General features: G+C 34.5%; 1 protein-coding gene across 4 annotated transcripts; it reads right to left on the bottom strand.

Annotated features, from left to right (window-relative positions):
* Positions 1-4,483: 4,483 nt before the first annotated feature.
* On the bottom strand, positions 4,484-12,353 carry LOC130980071 (ARM REPEAT PROTEIN INTERACTING WITH ABF2-like). 4 transcript variants are annotated; one of them, XR_009086871.1, is made up of 20 exons: positions 11,632-12,353; positions 11,349-11,512; positions 10,473-10,645; positions 10,271-10,391; positions 10,118-10,192; positions 9,916-10,010; positions 9,696-9,771; positions 9,282-9,389; positions 8,847-8,975; positions 8,612-8,680; positions 8,354-8,413; positions 8,049-8,172; positions 7,641-7,780; positions 7,169-7,232; positions 6,964-7,043; positions 6,607-6,671; positions 6,404-6,521; positions 6,108-6,283; positions 5,424-5,675; positions 4,484-4,724 (listed from the first exon to the last, which is right to left on the bottom strand). XR_009086871.1 is itself a non-coding variant. In XM_057903693.1 (19 exons), the coding sequence occupies exons 1-19, from the start codon at positions 11,876-11,878 to the stop codon at positions 5,585-5,587; spliced, it is 2,175 nt and encodes a 724-aa protein (XP_057759676.1). In that variant the 5' UTR covers positions 11,879-12,353; the 3' UTR covers positions 5,058-5,584. The 4 variants fall into 4 exon arrangements, 2 of the variants coding, with proteins under 2 accessions (XP_057759676.1, XP_057759677.1); XR_009086872.1 differs by lacking the exon at positions 4,484-4,724 and adding an exon at positions 5,058-5,273; XM_057903693.1 differs by lacking the exon at positions 4,484-4,724 and having other exon boundaries at positions 5,058-5,675.
* Between the last annotated feature and the right edge of the window lie 3,296 nt (positions 12,354-15,649).

Raw genomic sequence — 15,649 nt, 5'->3', positions numbered from 1 at the left:
AAAGCGTATAAATTATCCGCTCATCAGGCACTAATCGCCTGATTTATTTCCCCTGGTGTTTGCCTCCAGGAGAAGGTAGTAGGGCACTAATCCCCCAATTTTATGCCTCCTAGAGATGCGCAGTCGAGAGATACTATTCGGGTTAGCTACCGGGTATGTCGGGTTCTAGCAGTTAACCGATACATGAGCTCATGGCCAGTAGGACAGGCATGCATCATGTGCATTTGTATGCTTTGTTTGAGTTTACATTTGTTTTGTTTTGCCTAATTGTTTATCTGTGATTAACTGCTATCTATATCTATGCTTTTCTTGTCTGTTTTGTTTGTGTTTGTATCTGAGAGATTCCTCATATGGTGGAGATGTGATGAGGGTTGTTCCACCCGGTGATTGAGAGATTTGGAGGAGACAGAAGGTGAAGAGTTAGTTTAGAAATGGGAATCCATTGGGTAGATTACCAAACTTTATGGTTTAATGTTGATTTTAAGTTTAAATTTGAGTATCGGAGTTCTAGGAATGCCTCTAGCTTTTCCGAGACCTTATATATTAACTATGTGGTCACCTTTACCATACTAAAACCTCCCGATTTTCATTCCATACATATATTATTATTTTTCAGATGCAGGTTCGAGGCATCTCACTGAGCATTCTGGAGACTCTATGGAAGTGAAGAACTCGGTTGGGACTTAGTGTTTTGTATTTTGTTTATGTGTGTGTGTGTGTGTGTGTGTAAATAATTCTCTACCTTGTATATATTGTATTTTGTCTCTCCTAGAGGTTGACTTGAAGAAATAGGTTTCATAGTATATATATATACTATGGCTGGCTTTAGCTTCACATGTCGAGTCTCGAGTTTGATATTTTGTATCTTTTGGAACTTTGATCTCTTTAGTTATGTTTTATCTTTCCGTTCAAAATCCACCATCACCACTACTTCAAAATCTATCATCCCACCAGATCTACCTCTCTTCTTCCTCATTCTCCGAACAAACAAAACAACAAACACCTTTTCTATGCTTTCTCTATTCTCATTCTCTACACTTCACTCCTTTATCTTTCTCCACAATTCGTTTGAGTTTGCTAACAATGGCAGACGCTGAGACCTTTGCATTCCAAGCGATGATCAACCAATTCTGAGCCTCATGGTGAAAACTTTCTACTCCAACAAGGAGATCTTCCTTCAAAAACTCATCAGCAACATTTTCGATGCATTGGGTCTTTATTGTTCCCCAAAAAAAATCAAACTTTAACCCTAATTGTTCCTCTTATCCGTCTCCTTCTGTCCCTTCATCACAGTCACCATCATCATCATCATCATCATCATCATCATCAATGTGTTCAAGGTAAACATGTCGTAATCATAGGTACAACAGTAAATTTGACATAGTCAGACGCCGATTTGAGAAACAATGTTGGCAAAGTATATATCCGTGGTATGAGGAAGCAACCATGGGGAAGATAGATACAAGATCCATGGAAGAATGCACACGTGTAGCTTGGAACCTTCGATTCCACTGAGGAGGTGCAGGATCAGCAATGGACAGCGAAGGCAGTAGCAATGGAAAGGAGAGTGAGGGAGAGAAGAGAAAGAGAGATGCAAGATTCGTGTTTCTAGGTTTCTTGTTTCGAACACAATATTTGGGATTTTGGTATCTCAAATCGCCTTCTATAATTGGTGACTTGAGCTAAAGATCAATCATGAGTTCTCAAGGATTGTGCGATATTAAGTGACTTGAGCTTGTTCATGTTGCTATTATTAGTTTCTGGCCTGATTTTGTAATTGGTTGAATGATACTTCTAGGGTTTGATGTAGTGTGTAAATTTCAATGAACTTCTTGTTGAATCTTTATAATACTAGTCACTAGTAAATGATATAATGTTGATGCTAAAGAATTATGGAGAAGCTGGTTGGTATGATGACTCAATAAGTGGTAACAAATCGGAAATAGATGCCTTGAACTTCCATAGAGATTTTCGTTGTATTTGATTTTGGATGATTATTGATCACCGATATGTATTTGTTGCTTTTGTTCTAGAGTCCTAAAAGAAAAGGAATTGTTATTAGTATTATCATTACAAAAAAATATTGAATATCATCGGATTTACTGGTAGATTTACTAAAAAAATTTGACGGTATAAACTTCGTCGGTAATTATTTACTGTCGGATTAATCTCCGGTAAATTCGACAGTAAACTTAAATTTAAATTTTAAAAAAAAATTAAATGACAACACTTCCTTAAACGATAACTTTTCTTTTTGCAATCCTAACACCAAACAACAGCACTAAATCACCCTTATATTCTAATATAAAAAAGAAAATCAAAAACTTCTATTTTATTTCTTTCCAACCAAATAAAATTTCATTTCTCTCCTTAACTTACTCTCTAGTAAGTAATAGTATGAACTGTATGTAGGAGGATTAAAATAAGGCATCATGAATATGTTTTTTTTATTTAATTCTTTTTTTATATCTAATTTACTAACTTTGTGATATTATATTATTACTCATATGCAATTGTTCTTCTGCAAATGAAGGAGTCACTAATCAAGTAGTGTTTCAAGATCCAATGGTGACCACATACAAATGTGGAATAAATTAATGTTCAATGTTAATCATTATAGCAACAACATTAACTTATGTCATTTAAAAAAAAAAAGAAAGCAACAAGCTCACATTTGTCTGAATTAGGTGAATTTTTATTTCTTGAATTCCAAACTAAAGTAACATGAACATTTCCTGAAACAGTATGCTAAAAATAAATTATCAACAATTTATTTAACTCCGTCAAGAAAATAATATCAATTCAACTTTTTTCACATAAATAACATAATTCAATAGCAACAAAGAACCATTCATATATCTTTCCATATCCAAAATTTCAATTGTCAATTGAACTAAAAAACCTAACATATTGAGTATTATTACATACCATTTACCTGAACATATTACAACTCGCCAGTACCCTCATCTTCAACATATGGTTCAATATTTAATTCAACGATACCTATACAACATTTAGAAATAGACCAAAAAAACTTAACACAACTAAATTAGAATAATCAAATAAGCAAATAGTTAATAAAAATGACAAAAAAATCATATCTAAGCAACTCAACAGCAACATTAATATTAGGATGATGAGCTGCCCAAAAAGCCACAGCACACAAATAGCTTACTTAGATTCATGTCAATGAATAAGAACACTAAAATGAAATTTATTATGATAATAATAAGGAAAAAAATAGAAACACGCATTAATAAAATAAAGCCAACTGAAAAAAGTAAAAACAGGGTTAGGATTAGGATTTAAAAAGGGGTTAGATTTTTTTTATTTAAAATGAAGTAAAAATGATGATAGAATATGGAGAGGGATGAGGACAACCTACCTAGAAGAGGGAGGAGAGACGCAGCTCAGGCGACAGAAGATGCAGCAGCGGCAGCGGTACCAACGACGGCAAAGACAGAGGGAGAAGCTCTGTTTCAGGCAACAAAACAAGATCAAGGCAAGTCCATGAAGTCTTTGAAGAAGAATGCAGATGGCCGGTACTGGCAGAGGGTGGCCAAAAGGACTGCTAGAGGTATAGAGAATAGAGAAAGATAGAGGAGAAGGTTAGAGAGAGAGAGAGAGAGAGAGAGAGAGAGAGAGAGAGAGAGAGAGAATTTCGAAAATGAGAGGAAAAGGTTTGCATTTTGAATTTATGGCAAGCAATAAATTCGACGAGAGCGTATTGCGAGCCACCAAAATGCAGCGTTCCACTAATTGGGTTTACCGGCTAATTTTTCTGCCAGTAAATTCCATGCTAAATTTCACGCCTATTTTTTCCTTTGTTCCTCCAATTATTACCGGTGAATTTACCGTTGAAAAAGAAAATATACCAGTAATGATTTGACCTGACGAATTTGACACCTAAACCGTCGGTAAATCTACCAATAAAGTCAACGCTAAACCCGATGGTATTCAACGTTTTTTCTTGTAGTGTATTTTTCCACTTCTCGCTCTCCAATTCCATGGATTGTTAATGGTGTGTATATCTAGTAGGCCAGTGGATTTTGCAGTGGAAGTGATGGTGGTTATGGAAGGAAGATGAGAAAGGGAGAGAAAAGGAGAGGGGTATTTACAAAATTATTAACAAAAAATTAATTATTGGTTATTTTTGTCAAACAGAACTTATCTTATACGGGTATAATTTTTATTTTAATTTTTCATGGTCAGTTTTATCAGCGTTCAAACTTTAAATCTTTCATAGTCAAAAATAACTATTTACTCTATTATGTGTGTATATCGTGTCCCCGTGTTTTATAAGATTTTAAAATTCATATATCCATGTGTCTCGTGTCTTGTGTCGTATTGTGTCCCGTGTCTATATCAATGTTCGTGCATCATAGTTTTTTTTCCAAAATTAATGGGTAATAAGATCTCCATATGAAGTATAACAAATTCACTCCATAATAGGAAAATTAACAATTATTATTGAAATATAGAATAGTTAAAGAAATGCTTTATTACAATAGAGAACAAAAATTTGAGGGACAATAAATAAATAAATAAAATAATTTTGAATTATTCTATTCTTAGAATTAAAATATGTTGTTGGCACTTGGCAAGCATTTTTTTTTATCGCTGAAACCAAATCACTGTGGGCAAGGCCCGTGGATCATAGGAATTCCAACCAGATATTAGATTCATGCTAGTTTTTTAAAGGGTTAGCTTATTATCGTCAAGCCCTGTCCAAAAAAAAAAAAAGAAGCTTATTATCGTCAAGCATCATGATGAAATAAGAAAGGCAGACCGATTTCAGAAACACTTAACATGCTCTGGTAATATCTGACCAAATAAAAAAATAGCATGCCCTGGTACAAGCATTTAACATGTATTGTAATCTAGCCCTTACAGAGAAGTATTTATTAGATATTAGCTTAATGATTCACTTAATTGCATTTATTAGGTTGATGTATAAAGGGACTAACTCAACCAGTTAAGATAAGAAGTTAGTTTTCTGTTACTGTTAGGATGCAGCGTTAGTTATAACAGTTTGTTGTATATAGTTGAAAGCTCCATGATCAAAGCTAAGCTTGTTGCTTCCATTCCAAGCAATTAATCTTTTCTCTCTCTCTCTCTCTCAGTCTATCTTCTAACAGTATTTGCAACATATACAACATATCCAAGTACGAAGACAAGATTTAATGACTTCGTACGATGTAAATTATCCACCCAGACAACCTCTTGCAGACAACTAACTAAATGCTATATATACATCAAGTGCTTGGGCAAACCTACAATCATAACAATCGTAATGCAAAATCAATCGGGAAAGAGAACTATGAAGCCATAACCATCACAATATTGCATGAGAAAAAACAATGTTCGTGAAGGTCATATCTGCTACATCTATAACAATGACGTTACAACCAACAGGGACTTACACTACATCAGAAACGAACATGCATGGCCGTGTTAGATATTTCTCTAAGCAATGCTGCAACGAAAATGGGAGACCTCTTTTGCTGGTTTCAACGAAAAGAAGAACATCTACCACATTCTGTACATTACAATCGGTTAGATGTCAATAGTAGAACAACACATACTACAGCTGGGTGTTGGAATTGGCCTTGGTAAGAGCTTTAACAAAGTAATTCCGGATCTCTGGAGTTATCCGCTGAATCAGAAGTGTGTGTCTGCAAATAGTTGGTGCAAACAGAAATCTAAGAATCTCAAGAATTATGGCATATGCAATGCGATAGAAAATGTGAATATCAATGAATATCATCAATAAAGTATATATATATATATATATACGGCAGCAATTTTTCCAACTTTTATAGAGAAAGAATTTGACAGTAAGTCCGCAACTAGTTTCCAGACATCCATTGCTATAATTGACCGGCCAACACTTATCCAGCTTATTTCAACAGAAGTTCTAGTTTTACTGTCAAATCCTACCTAAACACAAGTCAAGAAGAAGAAAAATATATATTTAACAAACTCGCAACATAGTAGCCATAGAACCTAGAAGTCTCAAACATGATTCTTAACATCTATATGTTTAATCCAGATTAACCCTATCTATTGGTTTATGGTAAGTGTCAACCACTAAGAGGAAGGAATACCTAGGGGGGAAAAAAAAGAGAGCAAAGGATTGGAAGGAGTTAGGTAGATACCCTGGCCTTGCACTCAGTTTATCAAATTGCTCCAGGATAAAAAGGATGCATGCGTGCCTTAATGATATAGCATTAAAAGCTTCTGAAAGTTCGTACATACTTGACACGTTCTCTAGTGATATATCCTGAGACAAAAAAACAAAAGTCAAGAGAGACCTACCTTCCAGTGGAATATTAGTTAAGTTATAGTGCAATACACTAGATGTGTGTGTGCAACAAATCCAATTATAGATATCAAGTCTGACCTGTGCAATGGTGTATTCACAATGTCTCTTAAGTCCCTCTAAAAGATACTGATCAGCCGCTCGAAGTAGATCTTGGGCAATATCAAGAGTGACATCAACTGACCCAGTATATATAAATCTGGACCAAGATTAAACAATTAAGATTTAATTTTTCAATAAAACACATCATGACCATAAAACACAGAGCAAAGCACATATTTGACCTCATCATCAGTTCAAAGACCTCCCATCTAATATTTGGAATCTCAATGTCTCTTGCATCCTTCTCCTGCCATGAATAAAACATTTGCATGTCATGTACGTAAATCTATAACTTCCTGCTAAAAAAATAAGCTTAGCCAAATCTCCAGCTAAAGTTTTCAACTAATTTTAATATGAGAATAAAGTCTCGTGAAAATCATGTGGGTCAATAACAGTGTTTTCTTTTCTTGGACAAAAAAATTTGTAATACTGAGGAGAGAGAGTGCATGCTTTTGGTTTCTTTATATCTTGGGAGTATTGTCCAGAGTTGGGGAAGGATAAGATACATGGCTTGCTAGTAGAAATCAATATAAGCTCACCCTGTAACCACCATCAAACATTGCACGAAATGCATCTGAAGATGCAAGCAGGCAGATTCTGTGAGCAAAAAACCGTTTGCCTGCAGTTAAGTATGAAAGTAGCAGTTAACTACAAATATCAATGAATCTACAGCACCACATTCCATCAAGTTATTTTTCAAGCAATAGTTTCAAGAAAGATGCAGCATGGATGAAAAGAATCAACCTTCAACCAAAAATGTTACATCGGACAAGGTAGAATTGTTGACATATTGCTCTCCTAAATAGACCTGCAAAAGGAAGAAAAGTATATGATCTCAGATTCTAACTTCTAGAAGCATCTTATTCTAAATTATTTAGACAAGAAATAGAGGCAGTAGATGTGGACCAAGGTTCTAAGTTATAACTAGACCCCATCGCTAAGGTATTCAAATCATCTTTATACAGAATAAATATCAAAAGTTCACATGCCCAATACAAAAATACATGTATTAAAAATTTCAACCTCAAGTTGAATCTAATCAATACCATCTATCCTCAATAAAAAACAAACAGAAATAAAGTTTAGAACCAAAATAATCAAATGCAAGCAGCCTGTTGAGATTATATGAAAATACTAGAAAAAATAAAATAAAATTCTGTAACTCTAAGCAGCGCGATTACAAAGACTGAGGAAAATGACTTCTATATAAGACTACCTGGGGTGTTGGAGAAGGAGGAGCGGCATCGACAGGAGACAGAGTCATAGCTTTGTTAGCCACCTTAAACAAAGCAACAGCCCCCTCTAGTTGCTGCTTAGGGCTGGATGAACCAAGCAGCCCAATAAGCAACTCAAGACCTACAGCACATATGCTCAGCATCAATAACAAGAAATGATGGACCCACCAAATGGAGTCTATACAACTAATAATATATATCAAACTTCTGTAAAAGATATGACTGAGATGAAACTATTAGGGACTTGGGTATCATGGGGTGCCCAAAGTCGCACATCGGGTAGTATGGGATGCTTGATGTTATATATAAGGAGAGTGGTTCTTCCCCTTTATCAGCTAGTTTTTAAGGTGTGGTTTCCCACTTTCCTTAGATACTTAACAGAAACATACCATGGTGATCGATAAATATTTTTTTCTGATCCTCTGCTGCACAAAGATGAGCAAGAGCCAAAGCCACTCTTCTCTGGAAGGCCTTCTCTGAAACTCGCATCAGATATAGCAAATGGTTCAACACCTACACAGATGAACATAACTGATTAGAAATTGCAATGAAATATAAATCATGGGATAAGGCTCGGTAATTGTATAGAACTTGAGGTTCTGATAATTTGATTCAGTAGTAGCACTCGTCATTTCCATGTTAATTACTACCAAAAACTTTTTAAATTATCCTGTCTAAGCAAAGTTTTGCTTACACGGCCATGTATCTTCTCTTCCAATCTTTTCAATGTCTTTGCAACACAATCTTTAGTTGCCTGCAATAGAAACCAATCCCACATAGATCAACATATGTTACATGTCCATGATCAACCTTCTATTTTCCAGTATGAAGAATTTATAAGTCATATGCAATCAGGTGGCATATTTGATTTGTACCCCAAAAAAAAAAAAAAAACAAACAGCGATAACTTGATATCAAAGCTAATGTCCAGGCATTACAGAGGCAAACTTACTTGAACAATGAATTCTCCATCCTGCAATCTCTGAATTCCGCCTACCCTAATAAAATCTGACACATTATCCTATGAACAAAATAGAATAACAAAAGAAAAAAAATAGTTAATAAACATTAGCTTAAATAACTAAGTTTTCTAATGCAAGTGAAAACACTCATAGATCTTAATTATTATTTCCTATATTTATTACTTCTATATCTTAATTATTTGAAATTTTACATCTATATCTCACCTCATTATCTGCAAGGCCATAAAGAGCAAAGGCTGCATTATGTTGCAAAGACCCATTCTTCGAATCAAGGAGCTTCAGCAAAGGGACTAAGCCACCGTTGTGAGCAATACCAGCTTGGTTATGTGTGTCCTGAAATTTAATATTAAACATTTTCAATGCAAAGAAATGTTATGGTGCTGGAAAAAATCAATCATTCACATGTAAATATAGAGTAAAACACTCGTATTTAAAAAGATTCAATATTTAATATTACACAATTAAAGTTAAGGCCACTAAAAAAATTAAAAACTAATACAAGATATGTTCAGAAACTATATTATAAAAAGACAAACACAGAATATAAAAGGGAGAAAAAGTTTCCATTCATACGTGAGTGACAGTGACTTTACAACTTGAACAAGTTTACTATCACATGGTACAAAAAGGGAAAATAACCTGGGCCAATCTCCCCAATGCAAAAGCAGACATTTCTCTGAGCTGCACATCAGGGGAATGGAGCATCTCTATCAGAGGTCGAACAGCACCCCTCTGTACAATGTGTACCTACAAAATTCAAGTTGAAAAGAGGGTAGGAATTAAGAATGGAGATATATTATCTGATGCATTGAACACAGAGGCTAACATGTATCCTATCAAATAAAATGAGAAAAACTGAATCCTTATTTAACAAAGAATTAAGTAATACAAAGAAACTCAAACAAATAAGTTCATAATTCCAATCTTTTGTAATCCTCTCCACTATCCAGTCAATAAGCATAAAAGGTGTTAGGTTTGCTGCCCTTTCTACCTTCAGTTTTATCATCCTTAGGAAAAGACACATACATATAGTGCACTTAACATTTTGTTTACCTTGCAATCTGAATCAGTTGCAGCAAACTGTCCAAGCAACAAGGCAGCTTCCCTCTGACTCTCGGAGCAACAAGAACTGTTAATATAAAATGAATATTAGAGTGTATTTATTAATAGAAGGACATTCTTTTCAACAATATGTCCTATAAATATCAAAACAAGTAGAAGATAGGGGGAGGGGGGCAATAGTAGCTTGCCGGGGTCCAAGCCGAGAATATACCTAAGCAATCCAATAACAGGTTGCAAAGCCCCAGCAAGAAGAACTTCTTTCTTGATATTGGGGGAGGAATGGACCAGATTTCCAATCACACCAACCTGTAATACAATAAAATTCATTGCATGCGACCAGTAAGTGAAGTGTTAATGCCAACATGGCGCAATATTTTTTCAAAATCTAGCAATTATGGTTGCACTGGCAATACCGCTTCATAATGAATAGCTGCATCTTCAGCACGAAGCATTAGAATCAGAGTTGGTAGAGCATTGCATTCAACAATCTGTCATAAGGTTCTGTTACTTATTCAGCTGACATTTCAGTCAATCAAAATTCCCGACTTTCAGCATAGAATACCAACCTGATTTTTATTTTCATCATTTTTAAAAGCAAGGGTTCGCAATGCACCAGCAGCTGCTCTCTGCACCTTTGTATCTGCAAATTCAAGCAAATGAACAAGAGGCGGAATTCCACCTTCCATCCTGCATAACAATTCCAGGTAATCATGACACATAATCACTCCAAACCAAATTAAATGTATTACAGTCCATAAGGAAGCAAACCTGACTCGGGTTTTAATGCAGCTGTTCTCATGAGCAAGATTAGTGATAGCGTCTGCAGCCCTACGAATGAGACTATTAATGGCACGAGATGTTAAACCATTCTTATGCCTCTTCAGTAGATCAACAAGGTGTTTTAAGGCACCATTGTCAACAATGAGCTGTTGATGTTCAGGCTGTAGAAGGGAAGGCATTTTCAAGCAAAGGGAAAAAAAAATAAAGCAAGTTTAGGAAACATGCGACATCTTCGAGGCTTCCACAAAGCTTAACAAAAAACAATACAACTAGCCTTACTTAATGGAACAATAACATTTTTAGATGAAATACTTAATTAACGACGAGTAAGATAATTTTACGTAAAATAACTCTTCTATTAATCTACTTATATATTAGAAATTACAATAACATCAGCCCGAAACAGCTTAAAGTTATCTTATTTGCATTTCTTAATTACTTCTTAATTTATTTTGCATTTCTTAATTATTACTGGACTAATTAAGTAATATTACACATAATAAGAGTATAATTATAAATGTTAATTACATAAAATTATAAAAAAAATTATAAATATTAAGTTAAATAAGATAATTTGGGTTATTATTTTGCTAGTATTCCCAAGAAACAGAAATATAACATTTTAAAATTAACACTGAGTGACAGAATTTAAATAAACTAACGCTTCTGGTAATTTATTACAGGAATATATTATCTAGTAATTGGTAGTTATCGAAGCATAACCATAATCTTAATTTGCACTTTTGCAGAATCATATCAAACATCAGATACACCTCAGAGTGCAAAATCCACGGCACAAATGAGTTCTAATGTAATAATTCCTAAACAATAATTAATATTAGGGGAGGGGGGAGTAGAAGTTACCTTGACGGCAAGAAGTCCAAGTGCAAAAGCACTCCCTTTCTCGACCTCATGCTCAAACGGCAACAGCTTCTGAACGAGGTCTTCTTCCGTCACGAGGGGAGCTTGGAGGTGCTGAACCAAAGCCGGAATAGCTCCTCCTTCAACAATCACGTTTACCACTTCCTCTGCAAGACACAACCACCGAAGGATTTACACCGAGAGACATGCACGACCGAATTCGCCAAAAACCGAAACGAAGGGAGCAACACGCTAGGAGATCGAGGAAGAGGAACGGAGGATTTACCGTTTTTGGCAAGATCGGCGAGCGCGTGAGTGGCGCGCTTGGCGGCGGCTCGATCTGACTCCTTCCATGAGAAAGTAGAGTTGAGGATGGAAACCTGCTCCTGGACGTCGGCAAGGATGGCGTCGCGGGCGTCGCCGGTAGGAGGAGTGGAGATCTGGTGGTGGTCTTCTTCGAACTCGTCCTCGAGCTTCCTCTTCTGGCCTTTCCTCTCGGGATGGCACTGATCTGAGGGACCTTGAAGCTCCATGAGAAACAACGAGAGGAGAGGAAGAAGCACCAAGAACAAAGATCCCCTCTCTCTGTGACACACAACACTCCACAGAAATGAGGTGCCAGAGAGAGAGAGAGAGAGAGAGAGACAAGAGGGTGATCCAAGATGAATTTGGGATTTTGAATAGGGAACCAGATCGTAGGGGTATTCCAGGTATTACAGGAAAGTATGTATGATTTTCATTTTCAGTTATAAGCTGTCACGTTTGGCAGTTTAAGCTTGGTTTAAAGGGATCGACTAACTTGCGCTTCCGCCCGGTGAAGAAGAATATAGTAGAGAAAGGTTGCCACTAAAATGCGCGTGGAGGCAGCTGAGGTTGAAACTTGAAAAAAAATGTGAGCCCAGTGGTAAAGTTGGGTGGGCCTGGTTGGCCTGTGGATCATGAACGTAGGAATATGATTGGATTAGAATTTTATGAACCAAGTGTGGTGTATTCGGATTTCAGATTGCTCTGCTCTACCTATCCATATTATTTACATCATCGTGTATTCTTTTTTTAATGTTTCCTTACCTAAATTCGTCGTCTTAGTTACACCTACTAGCAGCTAGTAGCTGCACACCGCATGTCCTTTTTGGTCTATTTATATTCTTCTTTGCTTTTTCCTTGCTTCACACTCAAATTAAAAGAAAATACATTAATAACGAAGGAACAATATCTGATTCTGGTTGAAATTCTCGTGTGTAGTGGTGGATGATGATGATGAGTTCTATAACGGGAATGAAGTGTGGTAGCTGACATGTCAGTGGGCTTCAACTAAAACGCACCAAAAGTCAAAGGGGCAAATAAAGAAGATTACAGAGTAGCGAGGCAGGGTGGGGATGGAGCGTTCTTGGCCCAACCTGCTGTGGACCCATAAGAAACTTGTTAATACAAGAAAATAAAAATGCTACCGATGTGAGATGTCCCAACAAATATACAGTAACAAGTTTTGTTTCTCTCTTTTTGGTAAAATAAGAGAAGAAGAAAAATGGGAAAAAATAAAAAAGGATAAAAAGTATTTTCCATCTTAACATTTGTCAAAAATTTTAAAATTATTATAATATTTAATTTAATTCAATTTTTAATACTAATATTTTGAAAAAAATAAATTTTACTTCTATCATCTAAATTAGTCAAAGAATAAAGTATTATTTTAGTTTTCAATATTTAAATTAAATTCTAATTTAATTTTTAATATTTTAAATGGGTTCAAATATTTAATATTATTCTATTATTAAATTTGATACAAATAATTACTGAAATAAATAATGTAAACGTTAACAATATTATTGTTAAGTCATATCTTATTCTGCGTGTTAGAAAAGCATAATAAAAATTCTTTTATAACACATTCTCTTCTTAATTTTTTTTTGTAAAAAAAAATATCCAAATCCTAGTAATCAATTATCAACGCTTTATAATTAAGAAAAAATGTTTGTGGTTGTTGGTGTGTCATTTTTATTTATGTACTAAAATTAAATATTATTCGTTTTTTAATATACTAATTATTCATATCAAATTTAACGGTAGGACAATATTAAATTCGTTCAAAATTTTTTAAAATTGAAATAAGACTTTTAAAATCTTTTAAGATTAAAATAAAATGTTTAAAATGTTATAGATCAATTTAATACTTATTCCAAAAGTCAGATACGAAAGTAATACTTTGGCTTTGGTTAAATTATTAATTACTTAATAGCTCAATAATTTCTTTTCAATTTTCATTTTCTCCGTCCATCTTCACAGTTCACCCTTCATCGAATCATGGTGAAGAGGCTAGCCAGTTCATTCATTGTGTCAATTGGGCCCTAAGAAAAGACATGCATGAATTGTGAATGGACCTGCCTTTACAATAAAATTGGGCCTGTTTTAAGCTTTAACAAAATGGGGGGAAAAGAGAAAAGTCCTTGGGCTTCTGCATCAAGAAATACCTTTTTGGAAGAAGCAAAGACTGGACCCAAAAAGAATATTTGTTGCACATGGATAAGTTTATTATTTCTTTCAAGACCAAAAAGAAAAAGAAAAAAAAAGCTTATTATTTCTTTGAGCATCTAAATCTCATGCATTTCAAATTTTCAATTATGTGTCCACTAATACCAAAAAATAAAAACTGTATTCAAAACATTCAAGGAAATTCCTGACCAAAAAAAAAACCATTCAAGGTAATTTCTCTTTTCTATTACAGCAAGAAATAGACTAGAACTAAATAAATAACTACGTTAATCACACTAATAATCTTCCTTCTTTATATAAAAAAAAATGGATTAATAATAACAAGTGACATTGGTAAAGAATCCTGAAAGAGGGTTGGTGGTGGTGGATGGTGCAACCCACAAAGGCAAATGAATGGCAACCACTTAAAAGTCAAACGATAGATCCACAAGAAAATAGAAAAACATAAAGAAGCAACCGAGGCCTGTGATTTTAGGAAATAATTGTTACCTAAGCAAACTGGGGCCATTTACAAGATTTAATGGTAGATGGCACACCGTTTGGCAAATGAAGGCATGTGACAATGTCTCGGTATGAGACTGTGAGGATGAGATATATATGCAGATCATGTCATGTGGAACCCCCAATTCCCCTTCCCCCCTTTATATGTACGACAACTGCAATTTCCGATCTTTAAATTGACCTCACTCCAATTAACTTGAGGCTTCAATTAGATTTAAAACTACCAGCTATGTCCTTATTAACGACCCAACATCCCTGGCTATTATTTGCAACACTGACTCTAATGAAATTAGCAAATAATCATGTGCTCCTGCCCTGCATATGCTGGCTAGCTGCTGCACATCTTTTAATTCACTTCTTATCGCTCGGTTAAATTTAAGATATACTTTAAATAAAATAATCATTTTAATGCTATAATTCAATAACAAATAAAATAACTCGTAATTTTTATTATACTCATCAATTCTTTTACTATAAAAAAAATGAGAGATATATATCTTGAATTTTATTTTTCAAAAATTGTTTGACAAAATACTAATGAATTAATTTAAGCGTTGGGAGAGGGTTTTCATATCAACCTCCCAATGTACGTCCATGACTGGTGTTGAGTCATTAATAACCGGCGAACATCGTTTTACAAAACTCGAATTTTCGAGTTATCGTATACGGAAAAAATCTATTCCTCTAAGCTAAGGGATATGATTTGAAAAGATATTTAAAGAGCTTCTAAGATATTATATATTATATAACTATTGATAGTGTAAAGCATGATAATTGGCAAATATCTCATGGTCTTTGTCCAAATTGATGTATTTCATATTTGAAAGCATTTGAATTTAATACGACAAGGTCCAATCTATTGAGACCAGAAAGAAAGAGACATTAATGCACCCCTGTGTATCGCCAAACCACATGCATTAACGAATAACGATTCTTCTGCACTATACCAGAGATCTCAGAATTGACCCTTGTTTTCCTTAAACACTAGTAATTGCCCTTCAAAGTTTATGTTCTTATTAATTTGGGATTTTTCAATTCTTAAAATCACTTTACGAATGAAATCAAAGTGTTTCAACAAATAATCAGCATTGGGAATCCCAAAAATTATGCTTTATATATGTTGTCTTTATTAAAGAACAATTTGTCTGATTAACTGTATCATTTATACTAATTTTTAAATATAACAAATTGAACTACATATAGAATATAAAATTTTTACATGATTCAATAATAGAAGTAGAATTATGTTATATATATAATATATTATTATTGTATTATCACAACAGACTTTTTACACCATTATTGTTGTTATA

Source organism: Arachis stenosperma, chromosome 5 (genome assembly GCF_014773155.1).
Source record: "Arachis stenosperma cultivar V10309 chromosome 5, arast.V10309.gnm1.PFL2, whole genome shotgun sequence".
Taxonomy (NCBI): domain Eukaryota; kingdom Viridiplantae; phylum Streptophyta; class Magnoliopsida; order Fabales; family Fabaceae; genus Arachis; species Arachis stenosperma.
Note: the sequence above shows the minus strand (reverse complement) of the source record. Positions and strands in the feature narration are given on the sequence as shown.

Coding starts and splice junctions, on each gene's coding strand:
- LOC130980071 (XM_057903693.1), bottom strand. CDS start 11,878: ATGGAGCTTCAAGGTCCCTCAGATCAGTGCCATCCCGAGAGGAAAGGC. Junction 10,193..10,270: donor ATGATGAAAATAAAAATCAG/GTTGGTATTCTA, acceptor ACCTTATGACAG/ATTGTTGAATGCAATGCTCT. Junction 8,414..8,611: donor ATGGAGAATTCATTGTTCAA/GTAAGTTTGCCT, acceptor TTTCTATTGCAG/GCAACTAAAGATTGTGTTGC.